Here is a 12,438-nt window from a genome sequence, read left to right on the forward strand (position 1 = left end):
TGCTTACTGATCTGGCACTCCTGCCCATGTGGCAGCATAGTAAACTCATCCTGCCTCCATGGATATACGGAGGCCATTTGTGTGACCTCTCAGAGTGTCACCGCTGCACTTCCATGGAGGCTGGGTGAGTTTTGGAAACGCGTCACCACTGCACAGGCAAATTTGGCTGCTGGGGAGGATCACCAAACCGGTAAGCACCTTACATCCACTTGTAAAGGTGCCCTCTCACTGCTGCCCCCCTGGCCACCCTTTAGAAACCTTTTAAAGCCAGGGATTCCCCTTTGCTTGTAAAGGTGAATCCTCACCAGAATCCTCACTGGATTCCCCTTGACAACCATAGCCCCTTGAACCAGTTTGATTCAACAGACTGGATTGGCCCAGTCAGTTCGACCAAACGGGTTCATGGACCAGCAGTTTGGTTCCAATTTGGACCGAACCGCTAACATCAGTCCATGCACACCCCAACCACCTAAAGCATTTTTCTCCTCAGTACAAGTGCCACTGTTGGCGACAGTGCCAATTCCATGTGCACACAGGTGGAGTCCCACTTGCCTGGCATGAGGAAAATGTAGCCACAGGTGAAGCTCCTATGGAGACGCTAATGAAAGCATGGGGCCAGCACCTGCAAGTTCAGTCTAGCAGCAAACCCTGCCCCCTGCTCCTGAGATAATTGCATGGAGCCACAGCTGTGTCATAAATTAACATATGCAAATCTGTGTCCTCTTTTTGACCAAAGGTCAAAAAACATGTTTGGTTTTTTTGATGTGGGTCATCTGTTTTTTTGATGTGGGTCATCTGTTGTTTTTTTATTATGTTTATCTGGCCACACTATTCATTGTACATGTGTTCGTTAGTCCGAAAAGTGCTCAAGTCATGTGTAAAGCCATTAGTTATCTCTATGTCAACATCTTCTGCATTTAAATACATTTAACATAAGATAGAACCGATGATAGAAACAAGATCCATGGAATGAGCATGGGCTGTACAACAAAGGGCAACTTTGGACCTAACAAACAAGCAAAATTTGCATTTCCTCTGCTTGTGCTTCCTGTGTAACATGCAAAGTTGAATTTTGGCAATCACTTTCTTCATGAGATAACTGAGCTCCCCTCACATCTTTCACTGCAGGAAGATCTGCTTAAGATGTTACACACAAAATAATAAAAGAGGAAATAAGAGCCACTTGTTTGTTCTTCATCACTGCTTGTTGTAATATCTGAAGCCACCTAAGAGCAGAGCATGTCTCAGGTAATTAGGAGCAGAAACTACAAGTATAATTTCCCCAATCAATTTGAAGTGAGTCCAGTTAATCCAAGACAAACTTCTCCCCACACTGGGCTAAGAATTATTTTTTGAAACTAAAAATAGCAGTATACCTGGAATACTTTGTCGCCTTACAGCCAATGCTCCTTCGGGTGGTTTTGTCTGGTTTGCAGATTTAGTATATGGGCTCTCATCTGAAACAATAAAAAACATTGACAATTTCAGTTGTAAGATGTGGCATATATATAAGCTGAATCCCTAGGTGAATTATTTTGCTAGTTTGCAGAAAAGAGAAACAGTTGCTGAGATTAGAATTAGAACACCAACACAATTTCATTAAATCCTCACTGCAATCAGTGCTGTTCACATGTTATTAAACAAAACATTCAATGTAAAACATAATGTGTGGTTTCATAAAGTGTGAAGCAAACAAGTGTTTGTTTCATTCCAGGTATATACATCAATTTCTTAGTCCTATTAGCTGCTGAATGTTTCATATTTTAGTAATGGCCACAAACTGAAGATATGCAAACACCTATGAACATACAGAGCTGCCTTATATTTGAGTCAGACTTTTGGTCAGGATCGTAATGAAGCTGGCGGCGGCCTGTGTGTGGCTGTTGCCATAGCACACGGGCCCCGGCCCTCGTGTCTGATGTCAGATGCAGGGGCCCCCCAGCTAGCCATGCCCCCCCATGTCTGACATCAGATGCGGGGGACGTGGTCTTCCTCCCAAATGGTGCTGTGTAGCCCCATTTGGAAGGGAGATAAGCCCGTGTTGCATTGGGCAGTGTGGGCCAGAGCAACTCTCCCTGCCTTAAAGAACTATTTTAATCCAAAAACAGCTTGAAAAATATTGTATTCCGGATGGCAGCAATAACATGGCAAAGCCTCTTGAGGATCAAGATCTTATCTATGGAAGTTGTGCAACTCAACTTCCCTTGCTCAATAAGCAGCAAAAAAATAATAGAAACTTATATTCCATTCGGGTTCCCAAGAAGCTCTTAACATACCATCAGATAGTTCTATTTGCATTTTTTCTTTGAACTGGGAAGACCAATTAGTTTTAACCATATGAATATTTACATGCCTAAAAATAAATGGATAAGGATATCAAAGGCTAAAGTTATCTAGGGTGGCATCCAAAGATGCAGCAAAAATCCGCCAACTAATAAAATATTTTCTCTCTTGACTGACTGACCCTCTTGAGGTTTCATCTTTCCTTTACTGATTACAGTATTTATCACTTGTAATGTAGGATTCTTTTGGAAATTATTTCATAGAAAGAAGATTGTTCATTTCCATGCAATATAGAAGTGAGCTTGGTGAGCATAACTTAAAATCAAATTGCAGATAAAAGGCTTCACAGAGGATCCTACACTTCTCCCCAAACTACATTTTCTACTCCACGTTCCATTTAGTGAAGCAGCATAATAAGCAAGAAGTAATAATATTGTGAAAATAAGCAAGAAAGAATGATACAGCTCCACAGCCAGTTCTTCAAGAAAAATCTAAGAGCATAAGAAGATCATAAGTTGTCTGGGAAGTGGATTTCCTTGGTTTCATTCCATTTTTGTCCCATTGATTTTCTGCACCCCGCAGTCTGCTCTGCCTGACTTCCAATTTAACATGGCACATGCACAGTTTGCCCCAGCTTTCATTTCCTTCAGTTTGTCCTCGTCTTTCTTCCCCTCTGCTTTACCAATGAAAGTGATCATTGATTAAAAACAGCATAGATGATCACGCCATCACATGAGCACACAGGCAGGCAATCTGGTGAGCAGCACGCATGCACATCAAGATTCCTTTTCATGCTAAATTTTGTTAATCCATTCATTAATCCCCATACACATTGGTGTACACAATGCTGAGGATAAGTGGGGAGGGGTCAGCACTGCAGAAGGAAATGAGGGCTATAGCACACACTGTGTATGTGTAGCTGTCTCTACAAAGCCATGGAATCAAAATGGCAGCATCCTAAGACATTGATGATACACTTTAACACAAGAACAGGTAATCGAATACCTTAAAAATCAGAAGGGGGCATTTCAATAAGCATGCTTAAAATAACAATACACTTGCTTAATGCCATTTTAAGAGAATAAAAATATTGTTTTTCCACATGGCCATAGCCTGATTTGATATAGTGTGGGATCCTAAGGTTTCAATGGGAGAAGGGGTCATTATAAATCAATGTGAAACAGCTGAAACCTAAATTCAGCCTAATATCTATAATTTCAAGTTACATTTTTTAAAAGTGGAAAATAAGAACGTAAGAACAGCCATGATGGATCAGGCCCAAGGTCCATCTAGTCCAGCATCCTGTTTCACACAGTGGCCCACCAGTCGCCACTGGGAGCTTACAGGCACGAGTTGAGGGCATGCCCTCTCTCCTGCTGTTACTCCCCTGCAATGGTATTCAGAGCCTCTGAGGCTGGAGGTGGCCTATAGCCCTCCAACTAGTAGCCATTGATAGACCTCTTCTCCATGAAGTTATCCAAACCCCTCTTAAAGCCATCCAGGTTGTTGGCTGTCACCACATCTCGTGGCAGAGAATTCCACAAGTTGATTATGCGTTGTGTGAAAAAGTACTTCCGTTTGTCAGCCCTAAATTTCTTGGCAATCAATTTCATGGGATGATCTCTGGTTCTAGTGTTATTGGAGGGGGGTGGAATTCTCTCTATTTACATTCTCCACACCATGCATGATTTTATAGACCTCTATCATATCTCCCCACAGTTGTTTTTTTCTAAATTAAAGTCCAAGGTCTTGTAGTCTTGCCTCATAAGAAAGGTGCTCCAGGCCCCTGATCATCTTGGTTGACCTCATCTACACCTTTTCCAGTTCTACAATGTCCTTCTTTAGAAGTGGTGACCAGAATTGTACTCAGTACTCCCAAGTGTGGCCACACCATAGTTTTGTATAAGGGCATTATAATATTAGCAGTTTTATTTTCAATCCCCTTCCTAATGATCCCTAGCATGGAATTGGCCTTTTTCACAGCTGCTACACATTGAGTTGACACTTTCAACGAGCCAGCCACCATGACCCCAAGATCCCTGACAGCTCAGACCCCATCAGCGTATATATGAAGTTGGGGTTTTTTATCCCAATATGCGTTACTTTACACCTGCCAACACTGAACCGCATTTGCCATTTTGTCTCCCACTCACCCAGTTTGGAGATATCCTTTTGGAGCTCCTCACAATCTGTTTTGGTTTTCACTACCCTAAATAGTTTAGTATCATCTGCAAATTTGGCCACCTTGCTGCTTACCCCATCTTCTAGATCAGGCTTCCCCAACCTGCAGCCCTCCAGATGTTGCTGAACTACAACTCCCAGCATCCCTTGCCACAATTTATTGTGGCTGGGTATGCTGGGAGTTGTAGTTCTGCAACATCTAGAAGGCCGCAGTTTGGGGAAGCCTGATGTAGATAATTTATGAGTCAATTAAAAAGCACAGGTCCGAGTACAGATCCCTGGGGGACCCCACTTCTTACTTCCCTCCATTGTGAAAACTCTCCATTTATACCTACCCTTCCTGTCCTTCAACCAGTTACCAATCCACACATGTGCTTGTCCCCTTATCCCATGACTGCTAAGTTTTTTCAGGAGTCTTTAATGAAGAACTTCGTTGAAAGCTTTTTAGAATGTTTGTCAAGTCATCCCAGTTATTTTCACATTCATTAGTCAGAACAGTGTAGAATGGGAACAAGTTCACTTCTTAATGAGTAAGTGGGTAAAATACTGCTAGCACATTTTGTCTTATATCTCTTTGTACATAAAAGGTTTTTTGTTAAACAAACTAAAGGAGAAATTATTCCAGGGAGTCAATTTGTTCAGCCCTAGCACCTCACACAAGGGTGGAAATGGATACCCAGGCCTGAATTTCAAAGTACAACCTCTATCAACAACTACGACTACAACAAATGTTTTTATATGGAAGACCAAGGGGTGGCTTACCAATGAGGCAAGGTGAGGTGATGGCTTCAGGTGGTGCCTGCACCAAGTGAGGCACCAAGTGCAAGCATCCCACCCCACTGCCCAGGGTCATCACCTCACCTGACATGCTGCTTGCCACTCCCTGACACCCAGCAGCATTTCCCAGTTAGCTAGCACAAGGACTGATAGATCTAGCCACTGGTGGACCCTTTCTCTGGCTGGTTGATCTGTGTTTGATAAGTGGGGCTTGCACCCTGATGCTGGCCACACACCCCAACACCAAATGCATCAGGTTATTGGCTTGGGCAGCTCCAGCACTCAAGCCACCACTGGGAAGACCATGAAGGAACAGAATCTACAAGTTGTTACGAAGTGATTGGTATTCATTCACAGAGAAACAAATGCCTTTCAAATATAAAATGAATCTGATTTGACAATATCCTGGTGCAGGGGTGGAGCCACCATTGTGCAAATGGGTTCAAAGAACACGGGTTGCCGCACTCTGGGGCCGTGGCTTGTGGCCCAGCCACGCCCCCTGCATTTGACATCAGATACAAGGGGGTGTGGCGCGCTCACAAACTTTTAAAGCTGGGAGAGCTGCTCCTGGCCTCGCTGCAAATATAGTGCTGGGAGGAATATGCTTGAAAATGGGGCACATGGCTCCATTTGCAAGTGTGCCATGCCCCCCTGCATCTGATGTCAGATGCAGGGGCCATGGCTGGTGAGCTGAACTGGGGCTGACAGTGGCTTCCCTACACTCCTGTCCTGGTGGCAGTTTGCCAACATGCTGTGTTTGTGAGGTTCCAGAGGGATTTTACTGGCTATTGCTTGCAATACAAAGCTAGACTAGATGGACTTTGGTTTGGTCCAGCAAGGCAGTTCTTCCATTATTTATCCCATCTCCCAGGGTAGGCCCCTGGGGAGGCCCTGATCCCACCTGAGGCCATTCAAAACAACCTGGAATGGTGGGCCCTCATTCTGGCCTCACTATTTACCTTCATTGATACACATGGCCATGTCCCCAAGGACTGGGGGACTGCAATAATTGCCCCATCTCTTAAAAGGGCAGCAAAAATGACCCTGCCAACTACAGGCCTATTAGCCTGCTCAACACAATCAGCAAACTTTATGTGACACACCTGCACTGGAAATTACAGGACTGGTTGGAGCAAGAAAATCTGCTGGCGGAGGAGCAGGCTAGCTTCCGTGAGGACCAGTCTACTATTGACCAGTGCCTAGTACTCCAGCACCTTCCTGAAAAGTACTCTTCCTCCAACACATCCTCCCTGTATGTAGCCTTCATTGACATTAAAGAGGCTTTTGACTCCATTTTGAGAGTTAAATTATGGGAGAAGCTAGAGGCCTCCTTGATCGAACTGTGATTGTTATACTTAATACGTATGCTACATACTGACACATTGCTCAAAGTAAGGTGCAAACAGCAGGGACATCTCACTAGTGCCATCGTTACACAAAAGGGTGTAAAACAAGGCTGCGTTCTGGCACCGTTACTCTTCAACTTCCACATAAATAACTGGCCCTATCTGGGAAAGTCATTAGGGCCTAATGACTGCCTCTTTCAGACAAGGGGAGACCACCTGCAGCTCTAGAGGGGCATTCACCACCCCCGCCACTCACTGACCCTGTCCCTCCCTTGAAGACTTCACCAACCATGAAGGACAAGGGTTGACGCATGTGGTAGGCCTCAAACTTCCAAGCAACCACCCCTTCAAGGTGACCTTTCCACCCTTCCCAGGTGACTGCTATCTAAGATCACTCTAAGCCAGGGCCTGGGAGATGAGCTCTATTGGGCAGAGCCCTGATTGTTTGCCTCTGCACCACCCCTTCCAGGTGACTGCTATTTATCAATATGCAGATGGCACTCAGTTGTAGCTCTCTTTTTCATCAGATGCAGGTGAGGAGATGACTATCCTGAATCAGTGCCTGGATGCAGTAACTGACTGGATGAAGGTGAACAAGCAGAGACTCAATGCAGGTAAGACAAAAGTACTGCTGGTTGGTGGTTCCTCTGCCTGGGGGAATTATGTTCAGATGGGGGTTGCACTCCCCCTGAAGGACCAGGTTCGCAGTCTGGCGACACTCATTTATCCAACACTGTCGATAGGGGCTAAAGTGGTCTCTGTGGCTCAGAGTATCTCTTATCAGCTCCGACTGATATGCCATCTGTGATCTTACCTGCACAGAGATAGCTTGGCCACAGTTACTCATGCTCTGGTAACCTCTTGCTTAGATTACTGAAATGCATTGTACGTGGGGCTGCCTTTGAAAACGATCTGGAAACTGCAGCTGCAATCAGATGCAGCTGCAATCAACTGCAATCTGGAAACTGCAAAATAGAGATGTGCGAACTGGATGTTAGCCTGGTTTGGCTCAAATCCAGTCCATATTTGGCCACCCCAGCCAGTTCTGGTCTGGGCGTGAGCTGGCCAAGACAGCTTGCAGGCCAGCTCGCAGTGTGTGTGTGTGAGGTGGGGGGTGGGGGGGCGTATACCATATTTTATGGACTATAAGACTCACTTTTTTCCTTGAAAAATATCCACCAAAATTCAGGAGCGTCTTATATGTTTTAACAGTTTAATATGTTAAAACTCTGAAAAACTGGATTAAAATTAAGGTGCATCTTATAGTCCGTAGCGTCTTATAGTCCGTAAAATACGGTACTTGTAAAGGCCAGCTATGATTTTCCATTACAAGTTTGTTTATTTGTCATATTTCTGTGCCACCTGGATATGTACATCTCTAGGCGGTGTAAAAAATTTAAAATACTTAAAAGTTGCAAATTAAAATACATGACAATAAAAACAACAGAATAAAATAGATATTAAAACAAGGTATTAAAATTATTAAAATGAATTCTAATTAAAAGCCTGAGAAAACAGGAGAGTCTTGACATTCATCCTGAAAACAAGCAGAGAAGGAGATGCTCTTATTTCAGTAGGGAGCATATTCCAAAGCCTTGGGGCAGCCACAGAGAAAGCCCGGTCATGGGTTGCCACTGAACGAGCCGATGGCAACCATAACCGGACCTCTCCAGAAGACGGTAACAGGTGGCAGGGTTTATGACAAAGGAGACGCTCTCTTAAATAGCCCAGATCTAAGCTGTTAAGGGCTTTATAGGTAATAACCAGCACTTTGTATTTCACCCAGAAACATATCGGCACCCAGTGCAGTTCTTTCAAAACCGGTGTTATGTGGTCTAATCTGGCTGCCACATCCTGTACCAATTGTAGTTTCCAGACTACATACAAAGGCAGCCCCATGTAGAGCACATCACAGTAGTCAAGCCAGGAGCTTATCAACTTATGTATCACTGTTTTAAGGTCATTTGCCTCTAGAAATGGACGTAGCTGATGTATCAGCCGAAGTTGATAAAAAGAGCTCTTGGCCACCTCCTCAACCTGAGAAACCAGGGAGAGCTTTGGGTCCAGGAGCACTCCCAAGCTATGTACACGATCTTTCAGGGGGAGTGTAATGCCATCCAGAACAGGCAGATCAAAACCACCTCTAGGGTCCTGTACCCCCACAGTCAGTACCTCCATCTTCTTTGGATTCAACATCAGTTTGTTATTCCTTATCCAGCCCATTACTGCCTCCAGGCAGGCGTTTAAGGAAGATATGCCATTTCCTGATGAGGTTGTCATGGATAAGTAGATCTGGGTGTCATCAGCATATTGATAACACCCAGCACCAAACCTCCTGATGATCTCTCCCAGTGGTTTCATGTAGATATTAAAGAGCATTGGAGACAGTATGGAGCCTTGTGGGACTCCGTCCACACTTCAGTTCTCGCTTACCGGAAAAACAGTCTCCAAGTGACACCATCTGGAATCTGCCAGAGAGCTGGGAGTGGGACCACTGTAAAACAGTGCCACCCAATCCCACCTCCCTCATGCGGATATCATGGTCCAGAAGGATATCATGGTCAATGGTATCGAAAGCCAGAGAGAGATCCAAAAGAATCATCAGAGTCACACTCCCTCTGTCGATAGCCAGTTGGAGATCATCCATCAGGCCGACCAAGGCAGTCTCAACCTCATAGCCCCTATGGAAGCCGGTTTGAAAAGGGTCTAGACAATCTGCATCATCCAAAATTGCCTAGAGCTGAGAGGCCACCATCTGCTCAGTCACCTTACCCTACCATGTTCAGAGGGTCTCCTAGCCTAAAACGGCTTTTCTTTTAAAATGTCAGAGCAGTGGGGGTGGTGAGCAAAATGCTTTTCTTTACCTTTTAAATAAAGCCTCACTGGTGGTGTGTGCATATGTGTGCCCCCAAACAGGGCCACAGCCGGCCCGGACTATCATTTGGGAGGGTGGTGGGGCGGTTGGAGGAGCCCTTGCTGCCGCCTCCCAAGCTGCAGTGGCCGCTCCCACAGTCCCCGCTGCCAGGGGGCTTCATTTTAAAAATGAAATGTGACCATTCCACCTGTTGGCGGGTGGGACTTGGAGGAGCTCCCACCACCGCAGCGGTTACCCCCCGCCACCAGAGAGGCTTCATTAAAAAGGTAAATAAAAACATTTCGCCCTCCCACCGCTGTTTTTTTTTTTTTTTAAAGGAAAGCCTTTTTAGGCTAGGAGATGCCCTGTGCTTTTAAAGGGTTAGGCTGGGTTCCCCTTCACAAGTGTTATCCCTCCCAAGCCAGCCCATGAGGCAGTTCTACAAACCAGGGAATGGTGCGGTTCAAACATGGACCAGCACACACACACCCTTTGGGGGCTGAGCCGGATCAACCTTGGACTACCCAAACTGGGATGGATTAATGGAGAGCCTGGCATGATGTGAGCCAGCTTGCACATTCCGAGTACAAAATAGGTCTTCAAGACTATTAACTGAGATGGGACGTTTTGAGCATATTATCCCAGAGTTTCGTCACTTGCACTGGCTCCCAGTACATTTCCGGGCCCAATTCAAAGTGTTGGTTTTAACCTTTAAAGCCCTCCATGGCTTGGGACCGAGTTACCTGAGAGAGTGCCTTGCCCCACATGCCTCAACCCGCGTATTAAGATCTTCTTTGGAGGCCCGGCTCTGAGTGCCGCTGCCAAATGAGGTAAGGTGGGGGGGGGGTGGCTACTAGGGAGAGGACCTTTTTGATGGCTGCACCCCATTTATGGAAGCTTCCCCAGTGAGGTTCGCCTGGCTTTGTTACTTTAATCTTTAGACGCCAGGTAAGACCTTTTGTTCACTCAGGCCTTTTAAATTTTGGTTTTTAAATTTGATTTTTAAAACGGATTTTTAACAAAAGTTTTTTAATTGCTTTGTATTGTATTTTGTATTCTCCCCCACCTCTTGGTCTGTTGTGTTTTACTGTGATGTGTTTTTATTTGATGTTTTAAGAAAGTGTTGTGAGCTGCCCAGAGAACAATTTGTTATGGGGTGGCTAACAAATAAAGTTTATTATTTATTATTATTTATTGTTTAGTATAAATGAAGTTATAGGAACATAGGAAGCTGCCATATACTGAGTCAGACCATCGGTCCATCCAGTTCAGTATTGTCTACCCAGACTGGCAGCGGCTTCTCCAAGGTTGCAATCTCTCTCAGCCCTATCTTGGAGATGTCAGGGAGGGAATTTGGAACCTAGATGCTCTTCCCAGAGCAGCTCCATCCCCGAAGGGGATTCAAGTTCATCTAGCCCTGGCAAGATGCTAATTGGCAACACTCCTCAGCAAAGCAAACTAAACGCTGAGTCACAGAGGAATGAAATATTTACCTACAACGGGAAATGTACACAACATATACAGTGCTGTCACTTTTCCTCTTTCTCTTCCAGAGAGTCATGCTGCAGGTGTCCATATTTAACACTATAGCAGAAATAACATTACTGTGTAGATGTTTTCCTTGAGTTGAATTCATTACAGAAGTACACTCTCTCCTCTCTCTCTCTCTCTCTCTCTCTCTCTCTTTTAATTTCCTCTGGCTGAGAGATTAGACAGCCTGCGATAAACAAACAATTTCCAGCAAGTCATTATGTTGTTCTCAGGCAACTGCTGTGCCAGCAATTCCCCTAACTCAGTGACTACAGAAAACACTTTTTATGCAGCTAACTACAAATGCATTTTCCATTGGCAAGAAGATGGACATCTATTTATTTTTTTAGTTTATGTATAAATGCCATAAAGTTATGTATAAAAGCTATCAACATTTTCTTCCACATGCATTGTAGTAAAAATGTAAGAAAACAGATACAGCATTTTACATGGCGGCTAATACTGCATCTTGTAGCCTCTTGTTTGGAATACACATACACACAGTGGGCAACTGTGGTTGAAGGATTGCATATTGTGGACAATAGGGGTTGAAGGACTGCATATTTTGTTGACAAAGCATTTGATATCCAATTTGGTGATGGTGCTCATGGCTAAAACCTTTAAAAATAACTTATTTTGACGTAATTCAGATTATGCTTTGGAAAGTATTAAATTAAATCTTTTTCCAATCTCCATAGAAGTCTATGGGGAAACAACAACAAAAAATTGGTGGGGTGAAAATGGCCAGGCAAAGAACTCTGAAATTTGGCAGACACGCAAAGAAGGATGAAGGGACTTTGTGTATTCAATTTCAAGTTAATTTGGCCATCCTTTGATTTGTAACTATTTGTTAAAAGTAAGCCAGAATCTGTACTTGTATCCGAGAACGGAGGAAGAAGAGATGTCACATCCAAGAATCTACCACTTAATTTTTACATTGGTAAACAAATAATTGGCTGTATAAATAAATAAATGCACAGCCAGGTCTGCAAATAGATGGCAGAAGATGGCTCTTTTCCCCTAGCTTTGACTGTGGGGGAAAAGACTGTAATCTTTGGATGCAGACTCCATTTTGAAATTCCACTGACTGTCACCACTTGGTGCTTTGATTCTCCGATAGTGGCTCTGATATTTCCCCCGATGTCCCCATTATCTGATCAGATATTTCCAATCTGATATAGGCTTCCCTATATAAAATTGGAAATTATATCTTATATTGTCAATATCATTCCGATATCATAAATATCCAATGCACTGGCCTAAGGAACAGCATACTTTCTCACATCACTCGTTTCAAGCAAATGACTTACAGATTTTACTTCTAAGCCCTTAATGCCTTAGGTCCAGGGTATTTAAGAGAGCTCCTCCTTTGTCATGATCCTATGATCCTTCCTGCCTATCGTCTGGGAAAGTCCACTTAGGGCTCTACCACTGGCTCATTTGGTGGCTCCTTGGGACTGGGCCTTA

General features: G+C 44.2%; 1 protein-coding gene and 1 long non-coding RNA gene across 24 annotated transcripts in view; one reads left to right on the plus strand and one right to left on the minus strand.

The window, feature by feature from the left end:
* Positions 1-12,438, minus strand: part of GRIP1 (glutamate receptor interacting protein 1) — a 541,298-nt gene that overhangs the window by 154,844 nt on the left and 374,016 nt on the right. For 20 of the 23 annotated variants that reach the window (XM_053252572.1, XM_053252583.1, XM_053252586.1 and 17 more), the window contains one exon: positions 1,377-1,457. The exons of the other annotated variants lie outside the window; for them this stretch is intronic. In XM_053252572.1, coding sequence (XP_053108547.1) covers positions 1,377-1,457 — 81 coding nt within the window. The remainder of the gene's footprint in view (positions 1-1,376; positions 1,458-12,438) is intronic. 23 annotated transcript variants of the gene reach the window in all.
* LOC128326188 (uncharacterized) overlaps positions 1-12,438 on the plus strand; it is a 63,495-nt gene that overhangs the window by 43,578 nt on the left and 7,479 nt on the right. Inside the window, exon 3 of the long non-coding RNA XR_008307880.1 lies at positions 7,115-7,201. This is a non-coding gene — a long non-coding RNA (uncharacterized LOC128326188). The remainder of the gene's footprint in view (positions 1-7,114; positions 7,202-12,438) is intronic.

Source organism: Hemicordylus capensis, chromosome 5 (genome assembly GCF_027244095.1).
Source record: "Hemicordylus capensis ecotype Gifberg chromosome 5, rHemCap1.1.pri, whole genome shotgun sequence".
In the NCBI taxonomy this organism is placed as follows: domain Eukaryota; kingdom Metazoa; phylum Chordata; class Lepidosauria; order Squamata; family Cordylidae; genus Hemicordylus; species Hemicordylus capensis.